Source organism: Podarcis raffonei, chromosome 10, assembly GCF_027172205.1.
Source record: "Podarcis raffonei isolate rPodRaf1 chromosome 10, rPodRaf1.pri, whole genome shotgun sequence".
NCBI classification, from domain to species: Eukaryota; Metazoa; Chordata; class Lepidosauria; order Squamata; family Lacertidae; genus Podarcis; species Podarcis raffonei.
The window spans coordinates 24,901,177-24,914,302 of record NC_070611.1 but is presented as its reverse complement, the minus strand read 5'-3'; the positions used below and the strand labels follow the sequence as shown (position 1 = coordinate 24,914,302).

The 13,126-nt window shown below is 42.5% G+C and overlaps 1 protein-coding gene across 2 annotated transcripts in view; it reads left to right on the top strand.

Moving 5' to 3' along the window:
• The window catches only part of ZNF277 (zinc finger protein 277), a 39,945-nt gene extending 27,140 nt beyond the window's left edge, over nucleotides 1–12,805 (top strand). For both annotated transcript variants that reach the window (XM_053407028.1, XM_053407029.1), the window contains exons 7-12: nucleotides 1,421–1,553; nucleotides 5,987–6,054; nucleotides 8,626–8,722; nucleotides 10,137–10,179; nucleotides 10,835–11,009; nucleotides 12,277–12,805. In XM_053407028.1, the coding sequence (XP_053263003.1) occupies nucleotides 1,421–1,553; nucleotides 5,987–6,054; nucleotides 8,626–8,722; nucleotides 10,137–10,179; nucleotides 10,835–11,009; nucleotides 12,277–12,469 (709 nt within the window). In that variant the 3' untranslated portion in view covers nucleotides 12,470–12,805. The remainder of the gene's footprint in view (nucleotides 1–1,420; nucleotides 1,554–5,986; nucleotides 6,055–8,625; nucleotides 8,723–10,136; nucleotides 10,180–10,834; nucleotides 11,010–12,276) is intronic.
• The last annotated feature ends 321 nt before the right edge of the window (nucleotides 12,806–13,126 follow it).

The window sequence follows — 13,126 nt, the reverse complement described above, 5'->3', positions numbered from 1 at the left end:
TTTTAAGAGCTTATAAAAGGGAGCCTGGGAATTGAATAAGTAATATTGTTTCATAGTTCTATGGATGAAGTAACAGTAAAAGTTGGAAATGGTCTCTAAATGCAATCCCTGACCAATCTGGGCACCTGAAGGCAGGAAATATGTGTGTTTGTGTGTGTGATGGTTGGAGAGAGGGCAGTATTTTTACTTACCAATGCAATATGCTAACATGTTAAAATGTTCTTCAAATCAGTTCAGTTACATTGATCTGCGAATCATGCATCTGCGCAAAGGGTCCCTGTGCTTCTTGCTCAGGCAGCAGAATGAGATATATGGGAATCTGATCAATCAGCATTATATTAATGCCAAGCAGAGTCACTCTGCCCAAAGCTATCTGAAGCATGACTTACTAAGGTTCTTCCACACTGTAACACTCTTGCAATAAGCAATCTTTAAAATAATATTCTTGCCGTATTAAGTCAATCCATTTTTTCTGTGTTGAAGGGCATTTTCATCCAGTACCAAATGATGCCAACAGCTAAAGCTCAGTCTGTTGTGCTTGCAGTGGTTTATGCTTTGATTTTTTTTTTTTTGTATATATATATTTTTGTTATTGCATAAATTTAGTTGTGTGTGTTTTTATATTCTTTGCTTCCATGGCTGCATAACTTGTTTATTCCAGTGTCAAATACTGTACGAGGATACAATACAGAAAATTTATAAAAGTTATTGTAAACATGTAAAAAAAAAAAAAAGCTCAGTAGTACCAATAAATCAGCAGTCATATAAATTATACAAGGCCAAACCACCAATAACTCCCAAAAAATGATTTAATTTTACATATTTACACTACATCAGTTGGCAGTGGTGGTTCCTTTAACACAAGGGATTAATGTGTTTTTTCTCTGGTGAGCCAATACTATATCTGCTCTCCCCCTCCAGGGACAAATTTTAAAAATGGGTGGGGTCACCTACCTGTCAATCAACTGACATTGGGCGACGTTTGTCTTTTGAAAGTGCACTCCCATTGTGCCTTCAAGTAATCATAGAATCACAGAATTGTTGTCTTCTAATCCAGCCCTCTGCAATGCAGTCCAAGGTGGGACTCGAACCCTCGACTCTGAAATTGAGTCTCATGCTCTGCCAACTGAGCTATGCCAGCTCTTGCAGGGTGCTCCAAGATTATGTTGGAGTTTGCATCAAAACAGCTGCTGAAACAGAGCGTTAACGCATGCCTTAAGCCTTCTAATTCAGCATATGCTCCTGAAAACCATGAGCTGCCTGATTCGGGGGGGGGTGTCTTTCTCGCTTTAAATTTATCTAACAATGCTTTCTCAAAGTAAGCTGCTGTCATCATAGTTACTTGAAGTAACTGGCTAGTTCCTTACAGTAATGTCCCTAGCACCAGTTTCTAATTTTATTTATTTACTTTTAATCTTAGCTTGCAGTGTTTGTACTGTGAAAAAACCTTTCGAGATAAGAACACACTCAAGGACCACATGAGAAAGAAGCAGCATCGCAGAATCAACGCCAAAAACAGAGAATACGACAGATTTTATATCATTAATTATCTGGTAAGTTGATGTACAGTCATACCTCGGGTTACAGACGCATCAGGTTGCACGTTTTCAGGTTGTACGCCGCGCCGAACCCAGAAGTACTGAAATAGGTTACTTCTGGGTTTTGGCACATGTGCAGAAGCACTAAATCACGCTATGCCGAATCGCGACCCGCGCGTGTGCAGACACAGCGCTGCGGGTTGCGAACGTGCCTCCCGCACGGATCACGTTTGCAACCTGAGCGTCCCCTGTATATGCAACTCTTATTTGACTGACAGTGCAATCCTCTATGTGTCAACTCATTTTTTTAGTTCACTGGGACTTCCTGCCTAGTAAGAATGTCTGAAATTGCAGCCTGATTTGCAAATTGTATGCATGATGCCATCAAACTGAATCAGCTTTAAGTCACCAGTTTTAAATCAATGGGATGCAAGTGCTTTGCCGGCTAGGGAGCTTGACAACGATACCAGGAAAGGTTCTAGAACAGATAATTAAACAGTCAGCCTGTGAGCACTTGAAAAAGGGTGCTATGATTACTAAAACACAGCATGGGTTTCTCAAAAACAAGTCATACCAGACAAATCTCTCTCTCTCTCTCTCTCTCTCTCTCTCTCTCTCTTTCTCTCTCTCTTGTAGAGTTAAAAGCTTGGTAGATCAGGGAAATGCTGCCACATAGTATATCTTGATTTCTGTAAGGTTTTTGACCAAGTCTTTCATGATATTCTTTCCGAGAATCTGGTAAAATGTGGAGTGGATGAGGTAACTGTTGCTCTTGCTTGTTTTTTGGCCATGTTCTGCGAGACCAAGGGACAAAACTAGCATTTCATTGTGGCCAAGAAACGGAAATGCCTCTTTCAGCCAAGGTGAATGGGCATGTTTTTAAATCCACCCCCCAAATGTTAATAATGAGGGGGAGACAGGTCAACACCAACAAGGCCTCCCCTACTGATCGTAGGGCCCAGGATGGTGGATACTGAGGAATGCTTTTTAAGTTCTTTGGTCCCAAGGCACTGGAGGTGTTATACTGCAGTGCTAACATTCTGATATCCGGTATCTCACTGGCATTTCACTAAGGCTGAATTAGTTTCCCAGCCACTATTAAAGCTTTCCCTTTCTCTTTAACTGAATGTGGACTGACATAATTGAAATGACAGATGTGTAGCCTCTCTCGTTCATTATTGCACACCCTGAAGCATTTGGAGGTCATGAACCAGCTCTTCAAAACCATGTTTGATTTTTCTAAGAAGACAGAAATGTAATGCTATTGCCTTATAAGAGTGTTTTTATTGGGCAGTAAATATTGTATAAAACTCAAGAGTTACTGTAATAGCAGTAATAATTTTTCTAGTATTGCCTGTGTACTAGAATTTCACTTAATGGGATTATTTGTGCCTTATGGCTAGGAGATCCTGTGTGCTAGTTACTCTAAAGTAGTTTTCTGTATCACAGTTTGTTGTTGTTGTTCATTAAATTTATATTTTGCCATTCATTGGAAGACCACAGGGCAATTTACAAATTTACAAGTTTAACTGGCCTGGCTTGCTTTAAGCCTGTCTGAGGGGCTATTCACAAAGTTTAGGTGTGTTTGCAATATGCCAGGACACAGGAGCAAGTCTGAGGCTTGTGTAACCCCACCAACCACATGGAATGAGAAGAGGTAAATGAGCATGGGGGAAGGAGGAGACTGCCTGGCCCTTGGGCTCACCCTTCTGCTGTACTACATGAGTGCCTGTGTGCCTATGCAGATAATGAAATGGTCCTGTTAATACAGTGGTACCTCGGGTTAAGAACTTAATTCATTCTGGAGGTCCGTTCTTAACCTGAAACTGTTCTTAACCTGAAGCACCACTTTAGCTAATGGGGCCTCACGCTGCCACCGCACGATTTCTGTTCTCATCCTGAAGCAAAGTTCTTAACCCGAGGTACTATTTCTGGGTCAGCGAAGTCTGTAACCTGAAGTGTCTGTAACCTGAAGCGTATGTAACCCGAGGTACCACTGTACAGTGGTACCTCGCAAGACGAATGCCTCACAAGACGAAAAACGCGCAAGACGAAAGAGTTTTCCGTTTTTTGAGTCGTTCCGCAAGACGAATTTCCCTATGGGCTTGCTTCGCAAGACAAAACGTCTTGCGAGTTCTTGCGAGTTTGTTTCCTTTTTCTTAAAGCCGCTAATATCCGTGCTTCGCAAGACGAAAAAACTGCAAGACGAAGAGACTCGCGGAACGGATTAATTTCGTCTTGCGAGGCACCACTGTAAAGACTTTTAATTCCAGTAGTGGAGAGCAAGCCCAAGCCATTGGGCAGTTTGCTTCTGTAATTCTCCTGCAGTGAACTTGTTGAAAGAGGTAAAATTCCCCGTTGCTTTTGGTATAGCTGGAGATTACTTAAAACCTGATGTAGCCTAAAAAATCTAAAGCTTTTGTTTATTCTAAACTTGGGGTCACTTGATACCATTAGGTAAAAAGGTAAAGGATCCCTGGACGGTTAAGTCCAGTCAAAGGCGACTATGGGGTTGCGGCGCTCATCTTGCTTTCAGGCTGGTGTTTGTCCTGAGACAGCTTTCCGGGTCATGTGGCCAGCATGACTAAACCGCTTCTGGCGCAGTGGAACACTGTGGCTGAAGCCCGAGCGCACGGAAACGCCGTTTACCTTCCCACCGCAGCGGTACCTATTCATTTACTTGCACTGGTGTGCTTTCAAACTGCTAGGTTGGCAGGAGCTGGGACAGAGCAACAGAAGTTAACCCGTTGCGGGGATTTGAACCTCTGACCTTCTGATTGACAAGCCCAAGAGCTTAGTGGTTTAGACCACAGCGCCACCCGCGTCCCCACTTGATACCATTATACTGTAAGTGGTTAGGGAAGAGAACTCTTCCTCTGCCACCCCCTTCCCACCCCTGTTTATTAGCTTTTCATTAAAAAGCTAGCTGCTCGACATGACCACTCGACATGGGAGGCCGTGTGGTACTATGGTGGGTGTGTGTGGTGAGAGGGGTGTTAATGTGAGGTACCGGTAGTTATCTCACTATCCTGGTAACGTTAATGAATCTGGCTGCCGCACTTGGAGAGTTTACCCTCGAGAGTAGCATCTCTGAATTAATTACAGGATCCAAATTCCCTAATCTGTACTGACATCTTGTTACAGGCTGTTCTAACAAATGTATGTCTGTGCGCCGTTTACCTGACACGCTGTAGCAGCTTTGTTCGAGCTATGGGACTGGTCTTTTTGTGTTTGTGTGTGTGTTTTCATTGGCTATAAAATATTGCAATAGGGTCGTTGTAGATTTGTAAGACTCCATTTTAATCTCTTGTCTCCGTGACTTTTCTGTGTTATTATTTAATAAGGAACAAGGGTAGGACATGCCAACATACCTAGAAATGGTAATAACGAACACTGTGTCTGAAGGACCTACAATGTTGTGTGAATAAGGCAAAAACCCTTTAAAATAAAATGCCACCTGGCTACTCCTGATCTAAGCATCTAGCTAATAATACACTTACCATTTGAGTGTTATTTCAAACATTTTTACCTTACTCCTCAGTGTTGTAGCTCCTTCAAACATAATGGCCCTTCTGTCTTCCCCACCCCCAGAAAAAAAACATGCATTGCCAGAAAAGGATATAAAGGATATAAAATAAAAGTGGGTCGTATCTGTGGCACTCCAACTTACCCAGAGTCACATCTTGACAAAGAGTCAGAATTTTAACATAATCCAGCCCAATATTAGATTTCGTGTCAGGCTATGTGCTCAAACAATGTTAAAGGTGGCACAGACATAATTCTGTCAATTTGGCCCTAGAAATCTTCATGATATATATATATTTTAGTTAAATATTTATTGTATTTATTTATTACCTGATATATACACCCTCCTTGGGGGACAGTTGACCCTTCAAGGTGGTGTGCAAAATTACACAAAATATAACAATTTTTAAAACAAAATAAACATAATTTATACTACCAAACCAGCCAGTTTAGGCTTTTGTGGCAGGCTAACAATAAAAATAAATGTATACATACATACATACATACATACAGTACATTTCCCCACAGTAAAACAACAGTATCTTAACTCTAACAAGCTATTACAAGGAGGCAAATGCTTTACTGGAAATGTAAAAATGTAAGACATGTAGGTGAAAACTTATTCCGACTGGTTTTGGGAACTGACTATTTTTAAGGAGAGGAGTAGTGTGATGATCTGTATATTTTAACAGGTCTCATATACATATAGATACATACATATATACATATTAGTTCTATTAATGTTTGTTTTTTAATTATTGCTTTCTTTTCTGTGTTTTAAGCTGTTTTTATTTTAGCTGTAAATGACTTTGAGTGGCCTCATTTTGAATTATTTACATCCACTGTCTAAGACTAAGAGCATTGACTCTTGCTGAAGTATAATGGATTCATGTTTGCTCTGTGCGTTTTTCTTTCCCCTCCAGGAATTTGGCAAGACCTGGGAAGAGGTTCAGTCCGAAGATGACAGAGAATTGTTGGACAACCAGGAAGAGTAAGAGTTGTATTTAAAGTTTAGAGTGGTGGGAAATCTGTTCTGCGGGCTTGGCAACATTATGTTGTAAAAAAAGTGGTATTCGGGGACAATGTAGGTATGGCCGAGAATGTTGATGAATAGGATTTCCAGCGTTTTTTAGTGTTTTATAGCAACCACGAGGAGCTCCAGAGCCATAGAAGATACAGTTACAGAAATACTGTGTATCTGAAGAAGTGTGCATGCACACGAAAGCTCATACCAAGAACTAACTTAGTTGGTCTTAAGGTGCTACTGGAAGGGAAAAAAAAATTTTTGTTTTGATAGAAGATACAGTTCAACATGCCATGTATTCCCACCCCACTTAAAATAATTTTGCATTTTAATGTATGTCCTTTCCAGTTAGGGCATAGCAATAAACTGTATGGACTGCCCTTCTAAAGAAGCAGAGCCCACCATATTTCCCCAATTCTCTCATAACCCCCATGAGAGTCAGAAAGCAAAGCAAAGGGGCAACTGCCCTAGGGGAGATAGCACAGAAAAGCTAGGCCCCAGCGCACTACAAAATTTTGCAGCAGATTTTTATTCCTTCATTTAAAGTTCTCAGAAATTTAGAGTTAGGGGTTGGAGAGGAAATGGGGGTTAAGAGGAGGCGAAACTGAGCCGGTGGGAATAAAATACAATTCCTTTTCTAGCTGTTATTTCGGATCATGGCCACTAGCTAATGGTTTTGATTACTATAGAGATGGCATTGCATGGCAAGTCCCCCTCCCCACATGGGAAATAAAGACACAGGACACGGTATTTTAAGGTTAATGGGCGTAAAAGGCCACGCCTTTATTGATTGCAGGAATTGAGCGGTATTGGCTTAGGCATTGGTCCTATCGACTAACCGGCTTCAGCCCAATTGCATGAAGGCCAGTAAGGGTTAACCACCAGTGGGGGGAGTCCTGCTGATGTATATCAACTAGGATCTCCCCTGGGGTCACCGCACTCCACACCTCCATAGGCTTCGGACAGGGCAACGCCCCCCGGAGTCCTTTACCGGACTACCCTTTGCTTTGGGGGAAGGTGATGGCTCTTCCTTCCCCCTCATTTACATAACAATACCCCTACCAATGCCTAACCATCAATGCCGAGGAAGTTGTGATGATTTGCTACGAGGTAGGCGAAAAACCAAATGGCTGGTGCCAATTTGCCAAGTGGAAAAAATTCCTACCAGGCCCCTTGACAGCGACCAACCAAGGTCCATAGCAATGTCAGAGAGCTAAACCTAAGAGAGGGCGGGGTGGGAAACCAGAGCAGCTGGAACGGGAAAGAGAGGAAAATCCTCGGGCACGTCAGCCCTAAGTAGCCCAGGCCACGCCTCCCCGGCCAGCCGATTGGCTGGTCAGGACGATGACGCGCCCGAGGATTCCCTCACTCTCGCGGGGGCTGTGAGTCAGCCCCCGCATGCGTGGGGAGGGCGTGGGCCCGCAACCCCACCTCCTCTCCAGTTCAGAAGTGGCTTTGTCCAACTGCACACTGGAAGCAAACCACCCTCTGTGGAAACAAAGTATTGCTTTACCTTGCATTTGTTCCTTACAAGTAAACACACCCATACCCTTCTGCAGTACAGTGGTACCTCGGGTTACATACGCTTCAGGTTACAGACTCCGCTAACCCAGAAATATTACCTCGGGTTAAGAACTTTGCTTCAGGATGAGCACAGAACTCGTGCTCCGGTGATGTGGCGGCAGCGGGAGGCCCCATTAGCTAAAGTGGTGCTTCAGGTTAAGACCAGTTTCAGGTTAAGAACGGACCTCCGGAATGAATTAAGTACTTAACCCGAGGTACCACTGTAAACAGTGATTTGCCTTATCAAATAATAAGCGTTAGTCATGTCTGCATAACCAGGAGAAAGAATGCTGCCTGTTCTTGTTAGATTTATAGAAGAGATGCCCGGCCACAGATTCGCAAGGGAGGGCATGGCAGCCTGATGTGAAAGGGCTGTGGAATTCCGTTACCTTGGGTCGTGGTAAGACCTTAGAGATGGTAAGACCTACTCCAAAGGACAGTTCAAAGGGTTGATTTCTGGCAGTATTGCATGCATTCTTATAGCTAGCCTATGCTATCACTCCCCGTTAGAGCAGAGTCAGATGCTGAGTGCCGAAAGCTATGTAGCCAAGGGCCTGTGAGAAACAGAGAGCCCCAAGGTTTGCAGAAGTTCAAAAAATGTTTACATGAAAAAAACATGAAAAGCTAAAACGAACCCTCAAAACTCATCCAATGAGGACCGAGTATGCTTAGTGACTGGAATGCTCAAGAGTTTTGGGGTGAAAACTGCAGTGGGGGAATGGAATATCATGGCTGCCTTGCATGTGGTGAAGACTCTTGTGAAATAGGTTTCAACTCTGTTCCGGTTTCCACAGAAAGGGGCATTACTTTGCATTGATGTAGCTGCCTGACAGTCTGTGAAGTTGATTCCCGTTTACTTTCATGTTGGATAAGTTGAAGCAGAATTGGGTCCCATGTCTGTAGCATCTCCATATCTTTCAGAAACCTTTGCAAATCACCAACTTCAACTGGCTTTTTGCACTGCTTTTTTTGCAGAGACTGGTCCGGCTGGGAAGAACATCCCGTTTGTGCAGTATGCCTTTTCTGTGAAAAGCAAGCCGACACTACAGAAAAGCTCTATGCTCACATGGAGGTAAGATGATTGTTCCACTTTCTGTATTAGATCTTGCTTTCGAAAAGGGGGAAGATATAATTTGATAGCGTTCAGGTGCCCTGTTCTAGTCCAAAAAACCCCACTGTTTTATGTCATTGTTTCACAACATGGTGCCTTCCAGATACTTTGGACTACAACTTCCATGATTCCTTAACATTCTCTATGGCCACCAGGGCTGGTGGGAGTTGCAGACCAAAATATCTGAAGACCACCATATTGGGGAAAGCTGTTCTGTACTTTATTAGTTTCAGCAGAGAGAATGTTTTGGCAGAGTTTAAAACTTTGCATTTATAATAAGGAAAGATTAGAATCACCATCATCATCATCATCATCATACTGATTCGAGTCTTCTTGTACTCATGCTATGTTATTATTGGCAGGTGTAGTAAATAAATAAAAGATTTTAATGCAGTTGGGACTGGGTACAATTTGTCCAGGCTTCTCTGATAAAACACAACATGGAAAAGAAAATGAGAAACAACCCAGCAGGGACTGAAGAAGCTCAATGGGCACAGAATACTGGCTGGCTGATGGGGTGGGTGGGTGTGGCTTAGAGTCACTTGTACCCTGAACAGAAGCATGGCACACTGCAGCATTTTGTTGCAGGGCCCCACTTGTAAAGGTTAGCATTTCAGTAATCCACTTGAGAGACCTATATCCTACATAAGGTAAAGGTAAAGGGACCCCTGACCATTAGGTCCAGTCGTGACCGACTCTGGGGTTGCGGCGCTCATCTCGCTTTATTGGCCATGGGAGCCGGCGTACAGCTTCCGGGTCATGTGGCCAGCATGACTAAGCCGCTTCTGGCGAACCAGAGCGGCGCACGGAAACACTGTTTACCTTCTCGCTGGAGCGGTACCTATTTATCTACTTGCACTCTGACGTGCTTTTGAACTGCTAGGTTGACAGAAACAGAGACCGAGCAACGGGAGCTCACCCCGTCGCAGGGATTCAAACCGCCAACCTTCTGATCAGCAAGCCCTAGGCTCAGTGGTTTAACCCACAGCGCCACCTGTGTCCCATATCCTACTCAGGTCTCTCTTAATAGGTCTATCTTAATAGAATATGCACGCTGAGTACTGAAAGCCTGAGTTTCAATCCCTGGTGTTCACAGTTAACGAATTCTAAGGAGCAAGCTTGGCAAATACCATGCAGAGTAAAATAGCCCTCTGCTAGGTGGAATGGTAGTTTGATTTCCTGTGATGCTGCTTATAACGTCCTAACAATAGTAGCGTGAAGAATTTTCAGCAGTCATACAGCAGTAGTCCGTAGCCTGTAATCACAGCATACTTGCTAAGGTGCACCTGTTCTTTATAAACTTCAGATGTTTTCAATTTGAAAAGTTCTTAATTATTCACAATTAGAAGCTCTTTTTGCTCTTCCCAAATTCCAGGAGGCTCATGGATTCGACCTGCTAAACATTAAGGCTGAGCATGGTGAGTAAAAAGCATATACTGTATCAGGGACCTCTACTGCTGCTAGAAATGTGTCTTCTCAAAAGTGCAGGACCAGAAGTCAACCTATGTCACTCCCAAATGTTTCAGTTTTGGCAGTTCTGACCTTTCCTGAATGTAAAAGGGTAGCATGCGATACATATAGTGGTTCTCAAGAAATCACTGTAGTAAGCAGATTGAGGACAGTATGTATTGTTCTTGTTCTTTTAGTGCAAGGATTTACTCTTCTCCAACAAAGCAGCCTGTGCTTCCTCTCACATGTGCTTCCTTCCCAAATCAGCTCTGGAGAATTGGGGGAAACAGCAGAAAAGATTTAGATACCTCCTTCCCTGTTACATCTCAAGACTGCAACTAGACACATACTCCATGGGTTGAACATAAGCCAAAAAAATGCTTTCTCTTTGCTCCCACTAACCCCCTTAATATTCTGTTTACCACCTAGCCCAATGAAGACTTCTTAGGAACTCAAAAGCTCGTTAGCTATTTTGTGATATATTGGTTGGCTTAAGAAAAGTATTATCCTAATTTGGATTTGTTTCATTTTTTTAATGGGCCAAAATGGTTACCTTCACAGCTTGTGTCTTCCAGTCCCCCTTTCCCCCTGCACCTTAAAAAAAACAATACTTTTCTCTGCTAGGTTTGAATTTCTATCAACAAGTGAAATTGTTGAACTTCATCAGAAGAGAGGTCCATCAGTTTCGATGCTACAGTTGCCAGGAGAAATTTCAATCGAAAAGGGAGTTGGTAAATCATATGGAAGAGACCAGACATATAACACTTCTGCCAGCCAGATCCATGTGGGATCAGCCACAGTAAGAGTGTTTTTGTTTTTCTCCAGCGTTGTGCTCAGTGCATGATAGTGACCTGGTTTGCACGGCACAGTAAGCCGTGTGTCCATGTGAATGTGCAGCCCTCCCCCACCAGAAAGGAACTTACAGCCACTTTGCTGCACCCCAGATCTTTTTAACTGCCCTGAGAAAAATAAGCTTCGGCTTAGTAGTGTGTCCTTTGAACCCAGACTTGTGGTGACTAACCATCACTAACCATGATCTGTAGCCAAGAGCAAACCTTGGTTACAGGTTGTAATTAGTGCAGAGACAGCTTAACCATAAACACATTAAGCCAAACCTTGGCTAAGCTCAACCCATCAGTAAAAAGTACTGGGGAGAGGAGCAAAATATCTGGGAGCTCCTCTCCTGGAGCCTGCCAAGTCTCAGTAAATCATAGTTTGACATACTGTTTCATGAGAACCAGCTTAGTGTCTTGTAAATGAGACATGGATTCTGCATTCTCTGCCCTTGCTGTACCATATGGGTCTTTTCCGAAGACTTAATAAGTTTTATGTGTAGTATCTGATAGCCACATACCTTAAGAGTAAAAGGGCGATAGAACAGACTGCAATGTCTGCTTTGCTTGGCTGAAACATGGGTATTACCCAAGTGATATAATGCAAGGAATACAATATGCGTGTTGGTGAGTGCATGACTTTTACCAGGTTATGGATAAAGTTAGAAAGTGAGCTGTCCTCGACCACAAATTTATATTTTCACTTTGGCTGTGAGTAATGGACCCAACTCCTGCCCTGCACCCAGAACTCACAGTGCAGTGAGTTGGATGGAACCAGGTCATTACTCCAAGCAGAATAAATCAAAAACGGGGTGGATGTTTAGAAATAATATACAGTATTATTACCTTAAACAGCCCATAAACTCCTGTTAAGAATTCTAATAACTAAATGTGTTGATTTATGTGGAAGAAAACATACTGTGCATATATACTTGCCCATCCAAATATTGGGACTGCTTCCCCAGCAGTGTGGGGAGCAGTATTAGGAAATGTGTTCAAATATTGCATTCATGTGGGAGGTCTCAAATTGTCTCTCTTTCCCATGTGATTGGCACCCACCTACATGGTTGTAATATTCATATGCATACCCCACACTAGGCTTTGTCAGCCGGGATATGCAAACAGTAAGGTAATGCCGTGTGGAAGCAGGACCAATGTTGCCAGTTAAAAGCATGTTTGTAAAGGGGACTTTCAGTGACAAGGTATGACGTTGTTCTTCACTGTTCTTTCCAGGTATTATTTTCCTACCTATGAAAACGATACCCTTCTCTGTACGCTCTCGGACAGCGAGGATGAATTGACAGCTGGGAAACAGAAAGAGGATGTGCCTGTCATCAGCGAGGATATTTCTAACATAGAGGCTCTGAAACGGACGAGTGTGTTAAATCAACTTCTTTGTGAGGAGATAAATAATGGAGAACCTTGATAATTAAGTGAAGCATCTTTCTGAATACGCAGTTTCCTCGCAAAGCATAAGGTGATTTGGTAACTTTGACAGGCTGCAATAGACCCACTCTGAGTGAGAAGCTTAAAAAATAAATTAAAAACTAATCCTATGTTCTTAGGCTATATTTTAGCCTGACCCCTTCCTTTGGTAATTCTTCACAGAACTCTAGCCCAATGGTTGCCATCAATTTGAACTGAACTGATTTTATAATGAATTGATTTTAGAATGCTGTATTATTTTACTGTTTTTAGCCGCTGTGAGCCCGGCTTCGGCTGGGGAGTGCAGGATATAAATAAATTATTATTATTATTATTATTATTATTATTATTATTATTATTATTATTTATTACAAGACAATGCACATTTACTGAGTCGATCTGCATTCAGTTAGGCTTGCTTTTGAGAAACCGTTTAGGATTGCAGCTATAGCGCTAGATGTAGAATTAGTTTAGCTGTTAGAAACATACTGTCATGTTTATTGGTATGGGTGCTTTTTCAGCGCAACATCTCCAATCAAGCAACTTTTATGCCTGCTGTTTTACAGCTGTAAACAGGAGACAACCTAGCCCCTTATGTATACTAATGTAGCCCCTTATGTATACTAACAAGAGATCAAATCTCTTGTTTAAAGTGAAT